Source organism: Moschus berezovskii, chromosome 11 (assembly GCF_049115385.1).
Source record: "Moschus berezovskii isolate FMDL1 chromosome 11, NW_MosBer_1.0, whole genome shotgun sequence".
In the NCBI taxonomy this organism is placed as follows: Eukaryota; Metazoa; Chordata; class Mammalia; order Artiodactyla; family Moschidae; genus Moschus; species Moschus berezovskii.
In genome coordinates, this window is record NC_142470.1 from 22668066 (window position 1) to 22695370 (window position 27305).

At 40.4% G+C, this 27305-nt stretch overlaps 1 protein-coding gene across 2 annotated transcripts; it reads right to left on the bottom strand.

Moving 5' to 3' along the window:
* Window positions 1-14193: 14193 nt before the first annotated feature.
* On the bottom strand, window positions 14194-16799 carry LOC148776102 (histone H4-like). 2 transcript variants are annotated; one of them, XM_088841724.1, is made up of 3 exons: window positions 16776-16799; window positions 16361-16364; window positions 14194-14509 (listed from the first exon to the last, which is right to left on the bottom strand). In XM_088841724.1, the coding sequence occupies exons 1-3, from the start codon at window positions 16782-16784 to the stop codon at window positions 14196-14198; spliced, it is 327 nt and encodes a 108-aa protein (XP_088697850.1). In that variant the 5' UTR covers window positions 16785-16799; the 3' UTR covers window positions 14194-14195. The 2 variants fall into 2 exon arrangements, with proteins under 2 accessions (XP_088697850.1, XP_088697849.1); XM_088841723.1 differs by lacking the exons at window positions 16361-16364; window positions 16776-16799 and having other exon boundaries at window positions 14194-14523.
* Window positions 16800-27305: the final 10506 nt, after the last annotated feature.

Consider the following 27305-nt stretch of genomic DNA (forward strand, 5'->3'; position numbering starts at 1 on the left):
GTAAATAACAGAATCTATTATGAAGACCAGAGGAAATAACCTAGAGAGAATGAATCAAAATAGATGTAGAAGGAACTTTGACTTCTGCTGGGATCTAACTAACCTAGTTTGATTGCCTGACTCCTGGTCCACGCAGCAGTGATTTTCTCTGGCATTGTCAATATGACACTTTCAAGGGTCAGGTTCCATTAATGAACTTCTTCTCTATTTGCTGACACATCTGTCGGCATGCAAATGTCAACATCACTAACCCCCTTTCTTAATCTTCTATTCAAATTCAAAAATAAATTACCTGGCCTCTCTAGGGTCAATTCCCATATATCTTGGAGATAAACAAGGATATTACTGAAAATAACAAGTGGGTAAACCAGGCTTCCGTCTATGGGGTCACACAGAGTCGGACACGACTGAAGTGACTTAGCAGCAGCAGCAAACCAGTTGGAGTGGTCTCTGGGGAAATGCACAATGCACATTGTCCCTTAGATTTACAGTCAGTAGTTTGTTCTCCTGCCCTTCTCATCTGTTCCATCAGCCTCCTCAGAAGGATGTCTCACTGACTTCTTTGTTCACACTGACCACTCAGATCATGTGCTGGCCCATAGCATCTTTCCATGATTAATAGGGAGTCCCTTTTGTGCAAGATTTTGCTTTATATCATTTGTGGACTATTTTTATAAATTGTAACATCATCAGATTTATCAGGACATAAAACTCTCCGCAAACTAGCTCCTGGTTTTTCTCCAGCTACATGTTCACTACTTCAAACTTCCTGGACACATGTACTTTGTTCCTTGTCAGTTCCCTGTTCCCTTTGCTGTGTTAATTGCTTTATGTACCTAAAAAGGCCACCTTACTTCACTCATTTTGAAAATTCATTATCTCCAGTCAAGTCTCACCTTAAGTTCCACTTCTAAGATGATTTCTCTAACATACACTGCTGACTTTATTTCACCATGTTGTATGTTGCTGGTAAATCTCGAGCACACTTCTTTTCTAGTACAAGCTTGTGTATCTTTCTGTGCCTATGACTATTCACTAGTCCATGAGCTCTGAGGGCAGGATTTATATTTTTTTTTGCCTATAATCTAATCACCTGACAATCTAGGAACCCAATAAGTTCCTATTCTACTGTAAAGCACAGGAAACTGTACTCAATATTTTGTAACAACCTATAATGGAAAAGATTCTGAAAAATTATCTGTCTATATGTACATACACATATGCATAACTGGAAACTAACAGAATAACTGTAAATCAACTATAATTCAATTACAAAAAATAAAAAAGGAAAAAACAAAGAATCAATTGAGGAATCTGTGCCTCCACTGAGGGGGACAAGCTGTACACACAAGAACAAATCTTTCATTTATTTGTTTATATATGTATCTAGTACCTCTCCTCCATGCCAAGTGATGTACTTGGCAAGAAGAATAAAAAGGGTGACTAACATATGGTGCTTGATCTGGAGTATCTTACCTTTTTATGGAGAAGTAGACATGTGAGCATCTTATTTCAGTGATCCAATCCCAAAGAAAGGCAATGCCAAAGAATTCTCAAACTACCGCACAATTACACTCATCTCACACACTAGTAAAGTCATGCTCAAAATTCTCCAAGCCAGGCTTTAGCAATATGTGAACCGTGAACTTCCAGATGTTCAAGCAGGCTTTAGAAAAGGCAGAGGCACCAGAGATCAAATTGCAAACATCCTCTGGATCATGGAGAAAGCAAGAGAGTTCCAGAAAAAACGTCTATTTTTCCTTCATCGACTATGCCAAAGCCTTTAACTGTGTGGATCACAATAAACTGTGGAAAATTCTGAAAGAGATGGGAATACCAGACCACCTGACCTGCCTCTTGAGAAACATGTATGCAGGTCAAGAAGCAACAGTTAGAACTGGACATGGAACAACAGACTGGTTCCAAACAGGAAAAGGAGTACATCAAGGCTGTATATTGTCACCCTGTTTATTTAACTTATATGCAGAGTACATCATGAGGAACGCTGGGCTGGAAGAAGCACAAGCTGGAATCAAGATTGCTGGGAGAAATATCAATAACCTCAGCTATGCAGATGACACCACCCTTATGGCAGAAAGTGAAGAGGAACTAAAAAGCCTCTTGATGAAAGTGAAAGAGGAGAGTGAAAAGGTTGGCTTGAAGCTCAATATTCAGCAAACTAAGATCATGGCATCTGGTCCCATCACTTCATGGGAAATAGATGGGGAAACAGTGGAAACAGTGTCAGACTTTATTTTTGGGGGCTCTAAAATCACTGTGGATGCTGATTGCAGCCATGAAATTAAAAGATGCTTACTCCTTGGAAGGAAACTTATGACCAACCTAGATAGCATATTAAAAAGCAGAGACATTACTTTGCCAACAAAGGTCCATCTAGTCAAGGCTATGGTTTTTCCAGTGGTCATGTATGGATGTGAGAGTTGGACTGTGAAGAAAACTGATCACCGAAGAATTGATGCTTTTGAACTGTGGTGCTGGAGAAGACTCTTGAAAGCCCCTTGGACTGCAAGGAGATCCAACCAGTCCATTCTAAAGGAGATTGATCCTGGGTGTTCATTGGAAGGACTGATGCTAAAGCTGAAACTCCAATACTTTGGCCACCTCATGCGACGAGTTGACTCACTGGAAGAGACTCTGATGCTGGGAGGGATTGGGGGCGGGAGGAGAAGGGGACGACAGAGAATGAGATGGCTGATGGCATCACCGACTCTGTGGACATGAGTTTGAATGAACTCCGGGAGTTGGTGATGGACAGCGAGGCCTGGCATGCTGTGTTTCATGGGGTCACAAAGAGTCGGACATGACTGAGCGACTGAACTGAACTGAAGGCAATATTGATCATGACGTGTGCCATTATGTTTTGTGCTACTGAGACATATAAAATAATGCCAGTGCAACCATGGCACATTGCAGTTATGTAGATTTCTTACTGTCTTCTTTTTGAAAGAGCTTTTTAAGACTTATTCAAATTAAATTGGTTGCTATTTCTAGTGGGAATTCCTAATAGTGTATTTTCACAGCCTTGAGATATTTCGCAGAAATAGCACCTGGTAAAACAGCAAATATTAAGAAATTATGTTAATGATTACCTTTCATGTTTTCTTAAAAATAATCCCTTGTTACAAACCCCAAGGCCAGACCCAGAAGGGAGCTTTACTGGGATCTTGAAAGCATGTACCTTGGAACACCGAGTTGGCAACAGGCATGAATGCTGCCTATGCACTTGCTAATTGTTCCCAAGACTAGCCCGGAAGGGAACGACCCGGGGTAAACACACGGAGATCTGGATTATGTCAGTGTAGTCCATGACATTTAGGAGTCCGTGATTAACAAAGCATGTGTCTTGAGAAAAATAAGATCTGAGAAAGGCTCGCAGTCTGCACTTAGGAATAAAAGCTGGACTCAGAGTCCACCCCAGTCCAACAGAGGCTGCAGGTCCCCTGACCCATTGCACGAGATTTCGTGTTCTGTCTTCATTCTTGTTGCTCACTCCCAGACCATTAGGGCAAGAGAGTCTTCACATTTCTTCACATGTGAAGTTTGATTCTTCTGAATCCCTTTTCAACTCAGAGAGGTCTATCTTGTATTTATTCAAGCAATGTCATCTTCTCTGCTCAATATAAGTATTGATAACTGTTGCTGGACTTCTTAAAATAATGCAGAAAGAATTAAAGGCCATTCAGCTAGATTTATAATGTTTACTCCTGCTTTCTGAATGTTGTCCAAAACTTCTGATTGTCACCTCCCTCCTGCCCACTCTACAGTTAATTTAATGGTAGGAGTTAAGAATATTTCCACATTCTGTTTCTGGAAGTTTCTTCTAAATTCTGATGGTGTGGTTTTTGATTTTTGTGAGTATACAGGCCATGTCACAGACATCATGACTGATATATAATTGACAGCAGCTATAAGATGACATTGATTAAAAGGCATACTCCAAGTTCAGAGACATGAAAGTGTGAAAATCAATTAGTCAATCAATCAATCAATGACATTTTAGGACCAACAAAATAGAACATAGTCTATCACACTACAGCTAGAATCATTATAAACACAACATATTACCAAGAATACAGAAGATTATTTGATTACTTTTGAAAGATGAACCTAGGAAACCTCTTCATAGGTGTATAAATGGTGGTATTTAGAGCTGAATTTGTGATATTTGAATAAAAAGAATGCAGAATGAGTGTAACCTAATATGCATTGCTATGTCTACACAAACCTTGTAGAAATAAATGACAAGTTTGACTTTCAGGTCTCTAATGAGGTTCACACAAAACAGGTGAGAAGTGTCATAAATATTTCATGAAAATAATCTTATCGTTAGGTAAGATGCACATATATTAAGCATCAACGACTGGAAATATTAAAGCTTAATGTCATTTTTGACAAAATGAATGTTTTATAACTAAGCATATTGTACAAAGGCACACATTTGTTTGCAAAAGATGTTTAATGTTTAATGGTATCAGTGAAAGTAACTGTTCAAATTGAAGCTATAATACAATTTGAGATGCATAAGATTATAAAGGAACAAACTTTAAATATGTTTATAGTAAAAAATATATATTAATATCTTCACAGTGAAATATATATTCACTAACTCTTACTTAGTGAATATAATGAAGAAACAATATCCAAATGTATATATATTAGTACTTCTATTGGCTCTGTAAGAAAAAATAATTGCAACACCAATAGCAATAATAGTTATCATTTACTGAATGATTGATACATTCCAGGCACTGTTGCACGGAGAAGGCAATGGCAAGCCACTCCAGTACTCTTGCCTAGAAAATCCCATGGATGGAGGAGCCTGGTAGGTTGCAGTCCATGGGGTCGCTAAGGGTCGGACACAACTGAGTGACTTCACTTTCACTTTTCACTTTCACACATTGGAGAAGGAAATGGCAACCCACTCCAGTGTTCTTGCCTGGAGAATCCCAGGGACGGGGGACCCTGGTGGGCTTCTGTCTATGGGGTCACACAGAGTCGGACACGACTGAAGTGACGCAGCAGCAGCAGCAGGCACTGTTGCAAGGACTTATGTGTATTTAATTCATTTAACCTCTGTATTAAGGTCACTCTTATTGTCTTGGTTGCAAAGATGGAGAACAAGATGTCTAATGGAGCCAGGTCATCTAAGCCCGGAGAGTAGGTGTTAGTAGGTCAGTCGTGTGGGACTGTTTGTGACTCCATGGACTGTGTAGCTCGCCAGGTTCCTCTATCCATGGAACTCTCCAAGCAAGAATACTGGAGTGGGTTGTCATTCTCTTCTCCAGGAGATCTTTCCCACTCAGGGATTGAACCCAGGTCTCCTCCATTGTAGGCAGGTTCTTTACCATATGAGCCATGAGGGAAGCCCTGCTGAGGAGCCTTGAAATAGAGACAGAACAGCTGACCAAAGGGCAGTGCATGTAGGCTTTGTGAAGCCCAGCATATCACCATGGGCCTCTAAGTCAAGTGACTGTATGTTCAAGGTCTCAGTACCCTGTTGGGTGAAAGTTTATTTTCCACAAAGACACAAAATATATTCCAATGTAGCTTTTTAGTCCCTTGAACTTTTCTGGTCTGTTTCTCTGGGAGAAACCTTTGCCAAATCTTGCCAGCATTTTAAATGATAAATGATTTAATGCTATTAGAAGCAAAATGGATTTTAAAAAATCTGCAGTTTGGAAAATGTTTGACATGACAAACATGAAAGGTTGAAGAATTAAACTATGCGAACAAGGAAATTTCAGCCTCTGGGAGTGCTTGGAATGAAGGAATAAAAATGGCCAAATTGCAGCAGAATTCTAAACTATTCTAACAGGTCTTATGAAGAAGAAAAATAGGGAACCTTGCTGTCAGTAGATTCATTTTATTTTATTTTTATTTTTAAATGTGCACAATTCCTGGTGGCAGGTAAACTAATATAGTCAGGGCAGTATACGTTCCACAGAGCATATTGTTTATAGTTTATGACTTATCCCCCCAGAACAGTAGCAAAAGGATTCACAAAAATATGTGTTTAATAAAAGAACATGTTCCCTTCCATCTGGATGTTTTATAGGCCTCAGAAATATTTGGTAGCAAGTATTAAGTTGAAGTAATCTAATAAAAATAAAACATGACCAATTGTCACAGAGCACATACCAGCAATAACCATTTCAAGAGGATTTTAAATTTTCTTACAAATGAGACTGGACTCCATCGAGGAGTAATGGATGCTATATGTGAGGACAAGCTAGAAGTACACAGAAATTCCTTCTCAAGCTGAAGAATTTAGCATTTTATCAGATAGAAATAAAGATGTTACACCAACTAATGTTCAGGTCATAAGAGCTTAAGCACAGGATTGTTTACAGTAGCTTTCAAATCAAGCTCTCAATTTTGGAATTAATTGTGAAATAGGCAGTGATGGGGAGGGTGTGAGACAGACTAATCTTGATGTTTTATAGATGCTTTGAAAGCTAAAAATGGTTTTCTATAATAAAATATGATACAAATGAGCTTATTTAAAAAACAGAAACAGACTCACATACTTATAAAATAAACTTGTGGTTACCAAAAAGGAAAGAGGGGGAAGGACAAAGTAGAAGTTTGGGATTAATATAGACACACCACTTTATATAAAAGAGATAAGCAAAAATGTCTTACTGTATAGCACAGGGAATTACATTCAATATAATGTAACAATCTATAATGGAAAAAACCTGAAAAATAGTATATATATTATATATAAAGAATACATATTTAATACATATGTATGTATAACTGAATTTTTTTACTGTACACCAGAAACTAACACAACATTGTAAATCAACTATTCTTCAGTAAAAATTAATTAATAGGATTTTTCTACACATCTAAGTATGAATATACTCAGTATTTGTATCCTAATTCTTTAAAAATTATTTTGAGAGACTGATGCTGGGAGGGATTGGGGGCGGGAGGAGAAGGGGATGACAGAGAATGAGATGGCTGGATGGCATCACCGACTCGATGGACATGGGTTTGAGTGAACTCCGGGAGTTGGTGATGGACAGGGAGTCCTGGCGTGCTGTGATTCATGGGGTCGCAAAGAGTCGGACACGACTGAGCAACTGAACTGAACTGAACTGAAGATATAATAGACTGAATAAGAAGTATATGTATATGTATGATTTATAATCATATATTTGATCATACTTTCACTCACACACACACACACACATATACATGGCCACTACATATGTCTCCCTCCATTAATACCTTCTCCTGTTGCCCAGGGTGCGTCTCACCATTTTGCTGTGTGAAACAAAGGGACACTATGGGAAAAACAAGAGTGTTTTTCTGGTTTAAATTCTGATTTAAATTAAGGCCATCCTACCTAAGTGATTTTAATCTCCCAAGTCTCAATTTTCCCATCTGAAAAATTAGCATATATTAAACAAGTCTATGATGGCTATTTTTATCAAGATAAAACTTTATAAAATAGGAAAAGTAGTCTGCATAGTGCCTAGCATGAAGTGTACCTTCAATAAATATAAACTATTCTTATTATTATTACTTTACTTCTTAACTGTGCACAAAGAATAAAGCAATGCTATGTAAATATTGCATCTTCCCAGATGACATTAGTGGTAAAGAATCCATCTGACAATTCAGGAGCCATAAGAGACGCAGGTTCGATTCCTCGGTTGGAAAGATCCCCTGGAGGAGGAAATGGCACCCTACTCGAGGATTCTTGCCTGGAAAATTCCACAGGCAGAGGAGCCTGGTGCACTGCAAAGAGTCAGACACAACTGAGCTACTGAACATGTGTAAACATTATGATGAATGTACAACTCATAGAATAGGATAAAACAAATGTGTTTTTTTTTTTTTTTTGGTTCCTACACTTTTATTTGGGGCCATCTCACTCTACCATTGGATAGAAATATTAGTAGATGCCACAGACTTTGCTCACAATGTCAGATAATAGCGAGTCCTACGCTCACATTGTCACAAAACCAAGTCAGAGTCAATCTATCCAAGGGAATAATACTCAGTATTATGGAACAAATCAGGGATACATATTTGCAACAACACATCAAAAAGGCATTGGGTTAAGTGAAAGAAGCCAGACACAAAAAAATCATGCCCTGTGTTATTCATTTGTATGAATTTTTTTTTTTTCTGGGACAGGTGAACCAAGAGGGCCAGAAATCTGATCAGTATCTGGGAGCTGGTGATGGACAGGGAGGCCTGGCGTACTGTGATTCATGGGGTCGCCAAGAGTCAGACATGACTGAGCAACTGAACTGAACCTAAGTTTCTAGTGATGAACATGAACACTGAGTACATTGATACTTGGCAGTTACCCCAGAGGAGCAGGGGGCAACTTGGAAGTTGATGAAAATGGTTTTATCTAATTTTGGTGGTGGGTACCCAAAAGTATATATTTGACAAAAATCACTGAACTCTGTACCTAAAAAGGGTGATTTTAGGTATATGTGTGCTCAGTCACCTCCAACTTTTTGTGACCCCATGGACTGCAGCTAACCTGGCTCCTCTGTTTGCAGAATTCTCCAGGCAAGAATACTGGGCTGGGTTGCCATTTCCTCCACCAGGGGATCTTGCCAACCCAGAAATATATAAATTACACTTCACTAATCCTGATCTTTCTCTCTCTCTCTCTCTCTCTCTCTCTTTCTCACACACACACACAGCCTTAGGATTCTCATTCTCCAGATTTACAAAAAGAGTAAGAGAAGAATTTATGGGTATGTCAAACCTCTTAACTGAATTAAAATCCTAATGATACAGAGAGAGAATTCCTAGTAAGAATGCTTTAAAAGCTGTCAGAAAGAGGGTAAGCAGGCTTTTGAAGTTATAAAAGGTCTTACTTGAATGGATATTGTGATAATAATATTATTGTTCATTTGCTCTGATTACACTCATTTTTCAGAAGGGAGAACTGAGGCACAAAGGCATATAAGATAGATAGCTTGCACACGTCTACTTCACAGATGTGTGGCCAGGGCAGTTGCACAATGCACCAAGCTCAGAGGGGCTCCACGCACAGGGGTCAATGCTGTGTGTCAGTTGTGATTCTAGAATGAATTCTAGATTCTAGAATGGGGGTTGGAGACTACACTTACATAAAGTCTCTCGACTGCCCTGCCTCCCTGTTTTGGGTCCTCTGACCCTTCCAGGGACCTGAGCATGAGTCCTGGAAGGTCAGGGTCAAGCACGTGTTCCCATAAGCAGTGTTAAGGGACAAGTCAGGGCCCTGGGTGAATGCCTTCACTCTCACAGCCATATTCCTGCACCCGAGGGAGTGAAACATTAAACAGAAGATAAAAATCTCTATGATGAATCAAAGAAACAGAGAAGGGAAAAAATAGAAAGTTTTTTCCTTGCTGTTTGAGTAAGACTCCCGCATTTTCATTTTGCATTGGGTCCTGAAAATTACGGTGGTGACCAAGCCTCCACCCAATCCTTTTGGACAGGGGAAGAGATGCACAATCTGACAGCAGCCTCCTCCAAAGACAGTCATGAATGATTCAGAGTTCTTTTATTTATTTCCACCGTCTGATTCTTCTTATGTCCTTGATCTGTCTTTGAGGTCCAAGAGACATGGAATTACTTCTTACAATGTACTTTGGTTCAGGAATTTCACATCTATCATCTTTGCTCTCTTGTTCATATTTCCATTTTTATATCCTGTTTTAAAATGTGAATTATTTTTTTCCTGCCTTTAACATGTTTTATTCTTCAGCTAAACTTCTCATCCGGGAAAGAAGTAGTTAGGTTTTGAATACCATTGGTGAGTTAGAAGTTGAAGCCCTGTCTTGAAAAGGTTATATTAAGAATAATCAATATCTGTCTTTGATTTCAAATAAAAATAAATATAGTAAGCACTTATGAAGTCCTAACTCTATGCCAGACATCATCCTAAGTGCATTCTATACATTAACTCTCTACATCCTCACAGTGTTTTGATGAGGTGGAAAATATTATTACTGTTTCAGTTCAGTTCAGTTCAGTTCAGTCGCTCAGTCATGTCCGACTCTCCACGACCCCATGAATCACAGCACGCCAGGCCTCCCTGTCCATCACCAATTACCGGAGTTCACTGAAACTCATGTCCACAGAGTCGGTGATGCCATCCAGCCATCTCATTCTCTGTCGTCCCCTTCTCCTCCCGCCCCCAATCCCTCCCAGCATCAGAGTCTTTTCCAGTGAGTCAACTCGTCGCATGAGATGGCCAAAGTATTGCAGTTTCAGCTTTAGCATCAGTCTTTCCAATGAATACCCAGGATTGATCTCCTTTAGAATGGACTGGTTGGATCTCCTTGCAGTCCAAGGGACTCTCAAGAGTCTTATCCAGCACCACAGTTCAAAAGCATCAATTCTTCAGCGATCAGCTTTCTTCACAGTCCAACTCTCACATCCATACATGACCATGGGAAAAACCATAGCCTTGACTAGACGGACCTTTGTTGGCAAAGTAATGTCTCTGCTTTTTAATATACTATCTAGGTTGGTCATAACTATCCTTCCAAGGAGCAAGCGTCTTTTAATTTCATGGCTGCAATCAGCATCTGCAGTGATTTTGGAGCCCCAAAAAATAAAGTCTGTCACTGTTTCCACTGTTTTTCCATCTATTTCCCATGAAGTGATGGGACCAGATGCCATGATCTTTGTTTTCTGAATGTTGAACTTCAAGCCAACCTTTTCACTCTCCTCTTTCACTTTCAACAAGAGGCTTTTGAGTTCCTCTTCACTTTCTGCCATAAGGGTAGTGTCATCTGCATATCTGAGGTTATTGATATTTCTCCCAGCAATCTTGATTCCAGCTTGTGCTTCTTCCAGCCCAGCGTTCCTCATGATGTACTCTGCATAGAAGTTAAATAAGCAAGGTGACAATATACAGCCTTGACGTACTCCTTTTCCTATTTGGAACCAGTCTGTTGTTCCATGTACAGTTCTGATTGTTGCTTCCTGACCTGCATACAGGTTTCTCAAGAGGCAGGTCAGGTGGTCTGGGAATACCAGACCAGACCACCTGACCTGCCTCTTGAGAAACCTCTTTGCAGGTCAGGAAGCAACAGTCAGAGCTGTACATTGAACAACAGTTATTACTGTTTAGTAAATGAGAAATTTGAAGCAGGGAGAGTTTAGTACATATCTTCACATCCACTCCCCCCCCCAAAAAAAAACACTAGCAAGTAGTCTAACCAGAATTAATTACAAAACACTTTAACTCCACACCCTGTACTCTTAATGATGTGGATACACTATAGCTGGAGGTACTGGAATTGTTCAATTCAGTTCAGTTCAGTCACTCAGTCATGATCGACTCTTTGCAACCCCATGAATCACAGCACACCAGGCCGCCCTGTCCATCACCAACTCCCAGAGTCCACTCAAACTCAGGTCCATCAAGTCAGTGATGCCATCCAGCCACCTCATTCTCTGTCGTCCCCTTCTCCTCCCGCCCCCACTCCTTCCCAGCATCAGACACCACCCTTATGGCAGAAAGTGAAGAGGAACTAAGAATCCTCTTGATGAAAGTGAAAGAGGAGAGTGCAAAGGTTGGCTTAAAGCTCAACATTCAGAAAACTAAGATCATGGCATCTGGTCCCATCACTTCATGGGAAATAGATGGAGAAACAGTGGAAACAGTGTCAGACTTTATTCTTTTCTGCTCCAAAATCACTGTGGATGCTGATTGCAGCCATGAAATTAAAAGACGCTTACTCCTTGGAAGGAAAGTTATGACCAACCTTGATAGTATATTAAAAAGCAGAGACATTACTTTGCCAACCAAGTTTCGTCTAGTCGAGGCTATGGTTTTTCCAGTGGTCATGTATGGATGTGAGATTTGAACTGTGAAGAAAGCTGATCGCTGAAGAATTGATGCTTTTGAACTGTGGTGCTGAAGAAGACTCCTGAGAGTCCCTTGTACTGCAAGGAGATCCAACCAGTCCATTCTAAAGGAGATCGATCCTGGGTGTTCATTGGAAGGACTGATGCTAAAGTTAAAACTCCAATACTTTGGCCACCTCATGCGAAGAGTGGACTCACTGGAAAAGACTCTGGAATTGTTACTTGCAGGGTTTTTATCCTCTACCACTTCATGAAGATTAATAAATATTATATCAATGTCTTCACTGAAGACTTGCTGTACCAAGTCCCTTCCTTGCTAAGTTGCTTCAGTCGTGTCCAACTCTTTGTGACTCCATGGACCATAGCCTCCCAGACTCCTCTGTCCATGGGATTCTCCAGGCAAGAATACTGGAGTGGGTTGCTGTGCCCTCCAAGCCCAGCGCCATGCTAATGGTGTTATATAATGTAATTTTAAAAGCCACTGTCGGAATTAGATATTATCTCTAATTTGAAAATGAGGACGTTGAGGTTTCAAAAGGATGAGAACTCAAGCTTTTTCATTCATTAGTCTACTAAATGCGACAGCAATCCATCTGATTTCCAGGTCTGCATGAAGCCATGCACTGTGTCACTGAAGAGCCTGGCGTCCACCTCCGTGACCTTCCCTACATCGGCTCCTACCCCACTGCACTCAACGCTCACTGCCTCACTCCTGAGAGCCCACTATGCGCTTCTCTTTCCTATTCCACATAGAGTGATGTCAGATTGCTATCTTGAGTTTAGTCATGATGAGTTATTTACACTAAATAATCAACAAAGCCTGGAAACAAACCCCTCTGGAGAGCTGGCTTACCAACACAACACTGTGTGAACTTCAGCTAATTACTCAACCATTATGCAGCTTCTCTATTTACCACCATTTCCTGATCTACTCTTGTTTTTTATACTCCCTAAACCCTTTCCCACTTGACTAGCAAGTTACTCTCCATTGACTTTTTGTTCGCACTTTGGCTCAACCCTGAATCTAGTTATCTCCCTGCTTCAGTCCACTTTTCACCTTTCTGTTGGAATCATTATTCTTTCGGTTTTGCTTTTTCTTGAAAGTGAAAAATAAAATGTCACGAAGTATGAAGTTTGATGTGACAACATCCCAGTACCCACCGTACTTCTTAACAAATGTATCAACAGAATTTATCATGAAATTGCCCCACATAAACTCTTCAGTGGTCCTCCATGCCCAGGAAAAAAGATCAGCTCATCATGACATATAAATTCCATTTATGATCAGTTCCCTATCTCTCCATCAGGCTGATATCCTGGTCAATCTCTCCGCACTCTGGAGATAACAATTCCTCTGGAGTGGTACCACAGCAAGGGCCAGAGCTCAGACTCTAGAGACTGACAGTCCTGGGTTGAATGTCCCAGTTTCTGCTGTGGTTCAGATGTGCAACTGGGAATTCATTATCCCAATGTTTCAATATCTTTGTCTACAGAATGGGGTAGCTAGCTTTTGTGAGGTTTACATAAATGAATAAATAGAGGTGAACTTAAAGTTTGGCACATAGTGATAGCTATAAAAATGAAAATTATTATCATTGTTGGTTTTAATAGAATTATTATCATCATTGTTAATAGCATTTATTATTTGGTTTCATTATTTATAACTGGAAGAAAGAGATTATCAAATACCCTTGAAACATAACCATGTGGTTCTAGTGAATTGAAAGTTCAATACAAGAACCCGAATTTAATTACCAGGATTTTGAAGAGACCTATTTGTTTAACATAATGAAAAACGAGAGTAGTGCAAACTTCCTCATTTCCTATGACATGGGTATTTTCACTCATGGTTATTATGAATGATATTGCTATAAAAATTTACGTACACATTTTTGTATACAAATTTTTCCAGTTTTCTTAGATCTATACCTAGGAGAGGAAGTTCTCAGTAACACAATAACTCTATGTTTAACCCTTTAAGTGATGGCAGATTGTTTTCCATCTGCATCATTTTACATTCTGACCAAAAATATATGAGGTTACCAATTTCTACACATCCTTGCTGACACTTACTACTCTGTCGTTTTTATGAGACTGGTCCCAGGGTCCTAGGTGAAACAGCATCTCATGTGGCTTTGCTTTACGTTTCTCTAATAGATGATGAGGTTGAGTATACGTTCACATACTTAATGGCCATTTGGATATCTTTTTTTGGAAACATGTCTATTCCAACCCTTTGTTCATTTTTAAATTGGATTGTCTTTTTTTTTTTTTTCTTGGCCCTGAAAAGGGCCTGATAAACTGATACAGAAACTTTGTCTGTGGTTTCCGGTTTAGCCGCCAAATCCGTAAAGAGTGCGTCCCTGACGCTTCAGCGCGTAGACAACGTCCATGGCCGTGACCGTCTTTCGCTTGGCGTGTTCGGTGTAGGTGACCGCGTCCGGAATCACGTTTTCCAAGAACACTTTCAGCACCCCGCGAGTTTCCTCGTAAATGAGGCCAGAAATGCGCTTGACCCCACCGCGACGAGCCAAGCGGCGGATCGCGGGTTTAGTAATTCCTTGAATGTTATCCCGCAGAACCTTACGGTGACGCTTTGCGCCTCCTTTCCCAAGGCCTTTTCCACCTTTACCACGTCCAGACATGCCTAAAACGAGGCCAGGAAACCTAGAGACCTGGATTGTCTTTTTTATTATTGAGTTGTGAGAGTTTTTTTTTGTTTTTTTTTTTTTTTGTATCCTGGAGTTAGGTCTCTTGTCAGATATAGGATTTGCAACTATTTTCTCCTATTCTGTGGGTTTTGTTTTTAACTTATTGCACAAAGAGTTTTAATTTAGATCATATTAGACAAACAAACATACAAAGAACATTATATTGCTAAGTTATAGATGCTGGAAGATGGAGGTATGATTAGGTTGAATTGTTGCTTATTTAGGTAGCTGTTTCCAGCACAAAATGCAGTTAAAAGTTATGGCTCTCCCAAGTCATTTAGTTCTTCTAAGATTATGATAGCCATGTTAAAGACCACAATGACCAGAAATTGAATGAAAACCTCCCTTTGGTTTGCTAATTAGATCTGTACATCTCAAGTTTGCTGAAAGACAAGAGTTCTGAAATAACAGTTTATATGACTTGTTTCCACATTGGGAGTGTAAGGTGTGAAAGTGAAGGTGGCTCAGTCGTGTCCAAGCCTTTGTGACCCCATGGACTGAGCCTGCCAGGCTGCTCTGTCCATCGGATTCTCCAGGAAAAGAGTACCGGAGTGGGTAGCCAGTTCCCTTCTCCAGAGAATCTTCCCAACATAGAGATTGAACCCATGTCGCCCTCATTGTAGGCAGATCCTTTACCTGCTGAGCCACCAGGAAACCCAAGAATACTGGAGTGGGTAGCCTATCCCTTCACCAGCAGATCTTCCTGACCCAGGAATGGAACCAGGATCTCCTGCATTGCAGGAGGATTCTCTACCAGCTGAGCTACCAGGGAAGCCCATATAATGTGAAGCAATGCCAAATACAAATAAGGTGGCACTAGTGGTGAAGAATCTATTTGCCAAAGCAGGAGATACAAGAGACTTGGGTTTGATCCTCTGGGTCAGGAAGATCCCCTGGAGAAGGAAATGGCTACCCAATCCAGTATTCTTGCCTTGGAGAATCCCATGGAGAGAGGAACTCTGGCGGGCTACAGTACATGGGGCAACAAACAGTTGAACATGACAGAAGCAACCGAATATACAAACTTGAGGGGAATATTCTGATCCAGGAATCAAAGCCACACCTTTTATATCTCCCACATTGGTTCAGTTCGGTAGCTCAGTCCTATCCGACTCTTTTCAATCCCGTGGACTGCAGCACAACAGGCCTCCCTGTCCATCACTAACTCCCAGAGTTTACTCAAACTCATGTTCATTGAGTCAGTGATGCCATCCAACCATCTCATCCTCTGTCATCCCCTTCTCCTCCAGCCTTCAATCTTTCCCCACATCAGGGTCATTTCAAATGAGTCACTTCTTCACATCAGGTGGCCAAAGTTTTGAAGTTTCTGTTTCGGCATCAGTCCTTACAATGAATATTCAGGGCTGATTTCCTTTAGGATGGACTGGTTGGATCTCCTTGCCGTCCAAGGGGCTCTCAAGAGTCTTCTCCAACACCACAGTTCAAAAACATCAATTCTTTGGTGCTCATCTTTCCTTATAGTCCAACTCTCACATCCATACATGACTACTGGATAAACCAAAGCCTTGACTAGATGGACCTTTGTTGGCAAAGTAATGTCTCCACTTTTTAATATGCTGTCTAAGTTGATCATAAGTTTTCTTCCAAGAATCAAATGATTTTAATTTCATGGCTGCAGTCACCATCTGCAGTGATTTTGGAGGCCCCCCTCAAAATAAATTCTGTCACCCTTTCCACTGTTTCCCCACCTATTTGCTGTGAAGTGATGGGACCAGATGCCATGATCTTAGTTTGCTGAATGTTGAGCTTTAAGCCAACTTTTTCACTCTCCTCTTTCACTTTCATCAAGAGGTTCTTCAGTTCTTCTTCACTTTCTGCCATAATGGTGGTATCATCTGCATATCTGAGGTTACAGGTATTTCTCCCAGCAGTCTTGATTCCAGCTTGTGCTTCTTCCAGCCCAGCGTTCCTCATGAGGTACTCTGCATGTAAATTAAATAAGCAGGGTGACAATATACAGCCTTGATGTGCTCTTTTCCCTATTTGGAACCAGTCTGTTGTTCCATGTCCAGATCTAACTGTTGCTTTCTGACCTGTATACAGATTTCTCAGGAGGCAGGTCAGGTGTTCTGGTATCCCCATCACTTAAAGAATTTTCCACAGTTTGTTGTGATCCACACAGTCAAAGATTTCGGCATAGTCAATAAAGCAGAAATAGATGTTTTTCTGGGACTCTCTTGCTTTTTCCATAATCCAGTGGATGTTGGCAATTTGATCTCTGGTTCCTCTGCCTGTTCTAAATCCAGCTTGAACATCTGGAAGTTCATGATTCACATACTGTTGAAGCCTGGCTGGGAGAATTTTGAGCATGACTTTACTAGCATGTGAGATGAGTGCAATTGTGCTGCTGCTGCTGCTGCTAAGTCGCTTCAGTTGTGTCCGACTCTGTGCGACCCCATAGACGGCAGCCCACCAGGCTCCGCCATCCCTGGGATTCTCCAGGCAAAGTAGTTTGATAATTCTTTGGCATTGCCTTTCTTTGGGATTGGAATGAAAACTGACCTTTTCCAGTCCTGGGGCCACTGCTGAGTTTTCCAAATTTGCTGACATATTGAGTGAAGCACTTTCACACCATCAGCTTTTAAGATGTGAAATAGCTCAACTGGAATTCTGTCACCTTCACTAGCTTTGTTCATAGTGATGCGTCTTAAGGCCCACTTGACTTTGCATTCTAGGCTGTCTGGCTCTAGGTGAGTGATCACACCATCATGACTATCTGGGTCATGATGATCTTTTTCATATAGATCTTCTGCGTATTCTTGCCACATCTTCTTAATATCTTCTGCTTCTGTTAGGTCCATACCATTTCTGTCCTTTATTGTGCCCATCTTTTCATGAAGTGTTCCCTTGGTATTTCTAATTTTCTTGAAGAGATCTCTAGTCTTTTCCCTTCTATTGTTTTCCTCTAATTCTTTTCACTGTTCACTGAGGAAGGCTTTCTTATCTCTTCTTGCTATTCTTTGGAACTCTGCATTCAAATGGGTATATCTTTCCTTTTCTCTTTGCTTTGCACTTCTCTTCTTTTCTCGGTTATTTGTAAGTCTTCCTCAGAAAGCCATTTTGCTTTTTTGCATTTCTTTTCCTTGGGGATGGTCCTGATCCCCGTCTCCTGTACAATGTCACGAACCTCCATCCATAGTTCTTCAGGCACTCTGTCTATGAGATCTAATCCCTTGAATCTATTTCTCACTTCCACTGTATAATCATAAGTGATCATATTTTGGCCATATCTGAATGGTCTAGTGATGTTTCCTACTTTCTTCAATTTAAGTCTTATTTTGGCAATAAGGAGTTCACGATCTGAGCCACAGTCAGCTCCCGGTCTTGTTTTTGCTGATTGTATAGAGCTTCTCCATCTTTGGCTGCAAAGAATATAATCAATCTGATTTCAGTATGGACCAATTGGTAGGTGGTAGGTGGTTTTATAGGTGTATTCTTTACCACTGGTGTCACCTGGGAAGCCCACAAACATGGGGGGAAGGGGAATATAAAAAATAAAAATGAGTGAAAAGGGGAAAACTTCATGATTAAAACAGACCTTCATGGAAGAGAAGGCTTTTAATCCACCGCATGCCTTTTTTTTCTCCTCCACAATCACAAGGTTAGGGGCCTTTTTACCACTCTCAGTGAAAATCACATTTTTTTAGGCTCTCTTGCAGAGAAGTGTGGTCCTCAGTTCTAGCAAAGGAGATGTAAGTGCACTTAATAAAGCTGAATGCATAATTCCACAAACTTACAAGGAAAGTGCTAAGAGCCCTAATTACATAGTGGGAGATTTAAGATCGCTCTTTTAAAAAATTGTAGATTGAAGAAGAAAAATAATCATCTACAGTTTTTCTCCAACTTAATGATTGTTTGACCAAAGAAGCAGATAGAAAACATCTGAGATCATTAATCTTGCTGAAGTTTAACTGTAGGATTTTTATACGGTGGTTGTTACCTCACTCTGTAAGGAAACTGATTTTGCTTGTTTGTTTTATTTAATTTTTAAATTAATTTTTATTGGAGTATAGTTGCTTTACAATATATATAATGCATAATTGTGAAGTCTAGAAGAATGGTATCAATGAACTTATTTGCAAAGCAGAAATAGAGAAGCAGACATAGAATAGACACATGGATACCAAGGGGGAAAGGGAGCAATTGGGCTATTGAGATTGACACATGTTTATTATTGATACTAAGTATAAAATAGATAACTAATAATACATGTTATAGCACAGGGAACTCAACTGAATGCACTGTGGTGATCTGAATGGGAAGGAACTCCAAAAGGGAGGGGTATATGTATACCCCTGACTCATTTTACTGTACAGTGGAAACTGAAATTTTCCCTGTCACCAAAATCACTGAGGATGGTGACTGCAGCTATGAAATTAAAAGACACTTGCTCCTTGGAAGGAAAGCTATGACACACCTGCTGCTACTGCTAAGTCACTTCAGTCGTGTCCGACTCTGTGTGACCCCATAGACGGCAGCCAACCAGGCTCCCCCATCCCTGGGATTCTCCAGGCAAGAACACTGGAGTGGGTTGCCATTTCCTTCTCCAATGTGTGAAAGTGAAAGTGAAGTCGCTCAGTCGTGTCCGACTCTCAGTGGCCCCATGGACTGCAGCCCACCAGGCTCCCCTGTCCATGTGATTTTCTAGGCAAGAGTACTGGAGTGGCTTGCCATTGCCTTCTCCGATGACACACCTAGACAGCCTATTTAAAAAAGCAGAGACATCACTTTGTTGACAAAGGTCCATATAGTCAAGGCTCTAGTTTTTCCAGTACAGCCTATTAAAAAGCAGAGACATCACTTTGTTGACAAAGGTCCATATAGTCAAGGCTTTAGTTTTTCCAGTAGGCAAGCACAGATATGAGAACAGGGCCATAAAGAAGGCTGAGTGCCAAAGAACTGATGCTTTCAAACTATGGTACTAGAGAATCCCTTGAGCAGCAAGGAGATCAAGCCAGTTAATCCTAAAGGAAATCAGTCCTGAATATTCATTGGAAGGACTGATGCCAAAGCAAGCTCCAATACTTTGGCCACCTGATGCAATAAGCCGACTCAATGGAAAAGACCCTGATGTTGGGAAAGATTGAAGGCAGGGGGGAAAGGGGATGACAGAGGATGAAATGGTTGGATGGCATCACTGACTCAACAGACATGAGCTTGAGCAAGCGCAGGATGATAGGGAAGGACAGGGAAGCCTGGCGTGCTGCAATCCATGGGGTCGCAGGGAGTCAGACATGACTTGACCACTGAACAACAACAACAACAATGGCTGATTCATTTTGCTTTACAGTAGAAACTAACAACATTGTAAAGGAAACTGTTACTGAGATTAAGTGTGCTCTCTTACGGGTGAGCATGACTCATCCCAGCCCTCAAGGGAGTCATAGCTTGTGTAGTCTAATCTGTGTAGGCTGAGTAGAGATGCAAAACCAAAAGAGTATGCTGGACAGCTGAGAAAAGTTTATGTCCCAACTTACTGCAGAGAATCGTTATTTTTCCTGTGCATTTTTTTTTTTTGTATTTTTGAATATAGTGAATTAATCATTTCCTCTCATTGATGGAACATAGTTTTGTAACACAATTTCAGTCAATATATTAGGTCAATATATTTTTATTTTTGGACTTGAATGACTTCTTTTTCATCACTCCCTCTTTCATTTGTATCTGCCACTTCAATTTTTAAAATGTTCTAAGTGAGTAAAGCCTCAGTCATGTCCTACTCTTTGTGACCCCATGGACGGTAACCTACCAGGTTCTTCCACCCATGGAATTTTCCAGGCAAGAGTACTGGAGTGGGTTGCCATTTCCTTCACCAAAAAAAATGTTAGAAAGTTTCATTATATTTAATGAATTTGCATATGCTAACTTAATTACCTTCTGAAACAAGGGTAGTATCAATAAACATGAAGATTTATTAATATAATAATTAGTGTGATATATTAAAAATTGGTTGAATTTGAATAAAATGATAATAGATGATAAATACAGATATAATACATTTTCTAGGAAATCAAATGAAGGCCGGACAAAGAACCATCTGTAGTTTAGATCTGAAATTATAATTAGGAATTAAGTGGGCCAACAGAGCACTAAGAATGTCCACATCAAAATGCAGTGCAGAATGACACTTTTAGAAGTTTTCTAAACTTCTTTTTCTATAAGTCCATGTTCCTCACTTTCCATATTTACCTAACAAATTTGCTATGAGGACCACATATTAGATTATGTGCAAATTGTATTAAAAATTGTATAAACTTCATGTAGTAGTACCCAATCTTTATTCTTTTTACCAAAACACTTGTTTATAAGTTTGCAGCTAGAAACACAAGATATAACTTTTTGTATTTTCTGAAAAATGCAACTATAAGCTCTTGAGTATGCTTTTTTTTTTATAGTTAACGATTTGCTTCAGTCAGTATCTGAATTTCTCTGATTATAATTTTTTAAAATGTTAGTACCTAAACATAAAATAAGATTCACAGTCTTTAAGACTTGGAATACATGCAGTTTTATTTATCCCCGGGATGTTAACATCAAAATTAATTGAATTATTTGATACCAATAATTGAGTGCTGTTTTTCTTATATTTGTATAATTATTTGATTTTATACCCTTAAATCACCCAAGTTTATATGCTCTTTGACTCTGTTCTCCCTGGTAACACACATTCACTCCCACCTTAAACCTTTGTGGGTGAGATGAATATTTTTTATTTCAGTTCAGTTCAGTTGCTCAGTCATGTCTGACTCTTTGCAACCCCATGAACCACAGCACGCCAGGCCTCCCTGTTCATCACCAACTCCCGGGGTCCACCCAAACCCATGTCCATCGAGTTGGTGATGCCATCCAACCATTTCATCCTCTGTCATCCCCTTCTCCTCCTGCCCTCAATCTTTCCCAACATCAGGGTCTTTTCAAATGAGTCAGCTCTTCGCATCAGGTGGCCAAAGTATTGGAGTTTCAGTTTCAACATCAGTCCTTCCAATGAACATTCAGGATTGATTTCCTTTAGGAAGAACTGGTTGGATCTCCTTGCAGTCCAAGGGACTCTCAAGAGTCTTCTCCAACACCACAGTTCAAAAGCATCAATTTTTCGGCACTCGGCTTTCTTTATAGTCCAACTCTCACATCCATACATGACCACTGAAAAAACCATAGCCTTGACTAGACTGACCGTTGGTGGCAAAGTACTGTCTCTGCTTTTTAATATGCTGTCTAGGTTGGTCACAACTTTCCTTTCAAGGAGTAAGCATTTTTTAATTTCATGGCTGCAATCAGCATCTGCAGTGATTTTGGAGCCCAGAAAAATAAGGTCTGACACTGTTTCCACTGATTCCCCATCTATTTGCCATGAAGTGATGGGACCAGATGCCATGATCTTAGTTTTCTGAATGTTGAGCTTTAAGCCAACTTTTTCACTCTCCTCTTTCACTTTCATCAAGAGGCTCTTTTGTTCTTCTTCACTTTCTGCCATAAGGGTGGTGTTATCTGCATACCTGAGTTTATTGATATTTCTCCCAGCAATCTTGATTCCAGCTTGTTCTTTCTCCAGCCCAGTGTTTCTCATGATGTACTCTACATATAAGTTCCTTTAAGTTCTTTTATTTCTTTATTTAATTGTTTTGCTTTTGGAACATTCAGGTTATATTCTCTTCTAAACGGAATTTTCCAAGTTAAATATCTAAGCAGGTAGGTGGGGTCAGTCTTTCAGTCATCTGAGTTTCTAAATTATTCCATTTGATACTTAGAAGGAAAAACTATTTAGAATGGAACTGTACCCGCCTGATTTCATGTAGCATTGGTTATATACTTGCATTCCTCTCTTTAGAGGGAATCCTTCTTAAAACCCTTCCTAATTCTAGCTTAGCAATGCAGATGTCTTAACTGTTTTGATAATAAAAAAAAAATGTGTAAAAAAAAAGAACAAGGGCCTTAGGGTCATACGATTTGTATTCGGGATGCCCTTTTTCAGACAATGGATTCTTTGAAAATCACTTACACATTAGCCTCAGCTTTCTTATCTATTTAATGGAGAATCTTCAAAATCACTGCAGATGGTGATTGCAGCCATGAAATTAAAAGATGCTTACTCCTTGAAAGGTAAGTTATGACCAACCTAGACAGCATATTAAAAAGTAGAGACATTACTTTGCCAACCAAGGTCCATCTAGTCAAGGCTATGGTTTTTCCAGTGGTCACGTATGGATGTGAGAATTGGACAATAAAGAAAGCTGAGAGCTGAAGAATTGATGCTTTTGAACTGTGGTGTTGGAGAAGACTCTTGAGAGTCCCTTGGACTGAAAGGAAATCCAACCAGTCCATCCTAAAGGAAATCAGTCCTGGAGGTTCATTGGTAGGACTGATGTTGAAGCTGAAACTCCAATACTTTGGCCACCTGATGTGAAGAGCTGATTCATTTGAAAAGACCCTGATGTTGGGAAAGATTGAGGGCAGGAGGAGAAGGGGACGACAGAGGATGAGATGGTTGGATGGCATCACCAACTCAATGGACATGGATTTGGGTGGACCCCGGGAGTTGGTAATGGACAGGGAGGCTTGGCATGCTGTGGTCCATGGGGTCGCAAAGAGTCGGATATGACTGAGCAACTGAACTGAACTGAATAGTTACCTTGCCTAGCTAACGGACACATTGTTACTTGTTCTTATTTTAATTATTATTGAATTGTCATGTTGAATCTGATTCCCTGAAGGAGTCTCCAGTATACCAAGTTGAATTATACAAGCCATTTCAATAATAAGTTCAGTAGTTATCTAATTGAATCTCCCTTCTTCCTATGGAGAAACTGAGCTGCAGAAATAGTTTTGATTAGCCAAGAGACTCTCAGCAAATTGGGACAAAGCTATGACCAGAAAAATCACATCTCCTTACCCAGGAAGATGCAAAGTCACAAAGATTTTATTCTGTTGAAATGTATCCTTTTAGATTATAGGATTTGGGAAGAATTTCCAAATATGTAACTTAGGTGTGGGGGGTATCAGTTAGTGACATCTTGAAAGAGACAATGAAGGACTCCCAGAACTCTAAGCATTAGTGTATTGATGAATCTCATTGACTTAAAGAAAAACACACAACTAAGAATTGTGAGTTTGTTTTATTCAATGTCTTACTGAGGACTACAGCCCAGGAGGCAACCTTTAGGAGTTCAGAGAGAATTACTCTGAAGAGAAGAGAAGAAGTCATTTCATGTAGGATTTCTGGCTACAGAGTACATGCAGACAAGCACATTCTTGGGAAAAGATTACTGCTAGTCACTTTTCAAGTTAATGATTTTAGTGCTCTTCAATATGGGAAAATGCAAGAATTTGGGTTCAGTAAAGTTCTTCCTGAGATATGTATATTATTAGTACTATTTCTGGGGCGTGCTATTCTGAAGCATAGAGTGCCCCATCCTGTTTTGTATCCTGATTTCTATCAGGGTGCACTGTCTATCAGTGACTTTAGGACTGTCAGTGACTTTAGTAGTTGTCAACTTAATCTTTGTAGAAATGGATGGATGGTGCATATGTGCATGCTTAGTTGCTCAGTCGTGTCTGACTCTTTGCAACCCATTGGACTGTAGCCCACCAGGCTCCTCTGTCTACAGGATTTTCCAGCAAGAGTACTGTAGTGGGTTGCCATTTCCTTCTCCAGGGGATCTTCCCAATCCAAGGATCAAACCCGTGTTTGCTGTGTCTCCTGAATTGCAGGCAGTTTCTTTACCCCCTGAGCCATCAGGGAACAATCTCATCTACAGCACAGTTAAAGATGACTCAGAGCTGCAAAGGCCTTCTTAAAGAATTAAAGAGACACATTATCTTGATCACAAAGCAAAAGTAAAACAAACTGTGTATCTATATCAGTTTTAAGAAAGCCAAACATATAGTGTAATTACAAAAAGAGAATCTTTCAGCAGAAAACATAGACTGAGGGTGAGAAAAAACACTAGTGTTGGACACCCAGCACTGATTAAATATAAGATGACATAAATATATGTCTCCATATTTCCAATTATCTGTATGCATGCATGCTAAGTGACTTCAGTTGTGTCCAACTTGGTGCAACCATATGGACTCAGCCTGCCAGCCTCCTCTGTCCATGGAATTCTCTAAGCAAGATTACTGGAGTGGGTTGCCATTTCCTCCTCCAGGGGATCTTCCTGATCAAGGGATCAAACCTGCATTTCTTATGTCTCCTGCATTGGCTGTATCATGTTAAGATAGGTCTGGTAAATATTTAATAAATACAAAACTGTAGAGAAGTTGTGTTCATAGTCCTCTCAGCTGCTGAGTTACACATAACTGAAGTCTTTAAAGAGGTCAAAATAGAGCAGATGGCAACCTAGAAATAGAAGGCCACAGAAAAATGTAGGTAAATAATTGGGTCTGTAGAAAATTGGACAATATTGGAATTATTATAATATAGCTCAAGATGCCAGCTTTAGGCTTCAAGGCTTACATTGAAGAAATCAGTTAAAAATGAAGATGCAAAGAACAGCATGTATATTTCTTTATGTTGATACACGGTGCTTCCTTATCAGTTATGTCCCTTAAGTTTCATGTATTAGGTGAACCAAAAGATTCATTTGGGTATTTCTGTAACACCGGAGGGAAAAACCCAAACAAACTGTGTTCAGTTCAGTCGCTCAGTTGTGTCCGACTCTTTGCACCCCATGAATCACAGCAGGCCAGGCCTCCCTGTCCATCACCAACTCCCAGAGTTCACTCAAACTCATGTCCATCGAGTCGGTGATGCCATCCAGCCATCTCATTCTCTGTCGTCCCCTTCTCCTCCTGCCCCCAATCCCTCCCAGCATCAGAGTCTTTTCCAGTGAGTCAACTCATTGCATGAGGTGGCCAAAGTAATTAGCCAACCCAATTCCCTGATAGAGCAGTTGGTAAAGAATTCACCTTAAGGCAGGAGACTCTGGTTCAAATCTTGGGTCAAGAAGATCCACTGGAGAAGGGATAGGCTACCCACCCCAGTATAGTTGGGCTTCCCTTGTTGCTTCAGTTCAGTTCAGTCGCTCAGTCGTGTCCGACTCTCTGCGACCCCATGAATCACAGCACGCCAGGCCTCCCTGTCCATCACCAACTCCCGGAGTTCACTCAAACTCATGTCCACAGAGTCGGTGATGCCATCCAGCCATCTCATTCTCAGTTGTCCCCTTCTTCTCCCGCCCCCAAACTTTCCCAGCATCAAAGTCTTTTCCAGTGAGTCAACTCGTCGCATGAGGTGGCCAAAGTATTGGAGTTTCAGCTTCAGCATCAGTCCTTCCAATGAACACCCAGGATCGATCTCCTCTAGAATGGACTGGTTGGATCTCCTTGCAGTACAAGGGACTCTCAAGAGTCTTCTCAAGCACCACAGTTCAAAAACATCAATTCTTCGGCGATCAGCTTTCTTCACAGTCCAACTCTCACATCCATACATGACCACGGGAAAAAACATAGCCTTGACTAGACGGACCTTGGTTGGCAAAGTAATGTCTCTGCTTTTTAATATATTATCAAGGTTGGTAATAACTTTCCTTCCAAGGAGTAAGTGTCTTTTAATTTCATGGCTGCAATCAGCATCTGCAGTGATTTTGGAGCCCAAAAAAATAAAGTCTGACACTGTTTCCACTGTTTTTCCATCTATTTCCCATGAAGTGATGGGACCAGATGCCATGATCTTTGTTTTCTGAATGTTGAGCTTCAAGCCAAACTTTTCACTCTCCTCTTTCACTTTCATCAAGAGGCTTTTGAGTTCCTCTTCACTTTCTGCCATAAGGGTAGTGTCATCAGCATATCTGAGATTATTGATATTTCTCCCAGCAATCTTGATTCCAGCTTGTACTTCTTCCAGCCCAGCGTTCCTCATGATGTACTCTGCATATAACTTAAATAAGCAAGGTGACAATATACAGCCTTGATGCACTCCTTTTCCTATTTGGAACCAGTCTGTTGTTCCATGTACAGTTCTGACTGTTGCTTCCTGACCTGCATACAGGTTTCTCAAGTGGCAGGTCAGGTGGTCTGGTATTCCCATCTCTTTCAGAATGTGCAACAGTTTATTGTGACCCACAAAGTCAAAGGCTTTGGTATAGTCAATGAAGCAGAAATAGATGCTCTTCTGGAACTCTCTTGCTTTCTCCATGATCCAGCAGATGTTGACAATTTGATCTCTGGTGCCTCTGCCTTTTCTAAAACCTGCTTGAACATCTGGGAGTTCACAGTTCACATATTGCTGAAGCCTGGCTTGGAGGATTTTGAGCATGACTTTACTAGCGTGTGAGATGAGTGCAATTGTGCGGTAGTTTGAGCATTCTTTGGCATTCCCTTTCTTGGGGACTGGAATGCAAAAGTAGGAAGTCAAGAAACACCTGGAGTAACAGGCAAATTTGGCCTTGGAGCAAGGAATGAAGCAGGGCAAAGGCTAATAGAGTTTTGCCAAGAGAATGCACTGGTCATAGCAAACACCCTCTTACAATAACACTAGAGAAGACTCTACTCATGGACATCACCAGATGGTCAACATCGAAATCAGATTGATTATATTCTTTGCAACCAAAGATGGAGAAGCTGTATACAGTTAGCAAAAACAAGACCAGGAGCTGACTGTGGCTCAGATCATGAACTCCTTATTGCCAAATTCAGACTGAAATTGAAGAAAGTAGGGAAAACCACTAGACCATTGAGATATGACCTAAATCAAATCCCTTATGATTATAC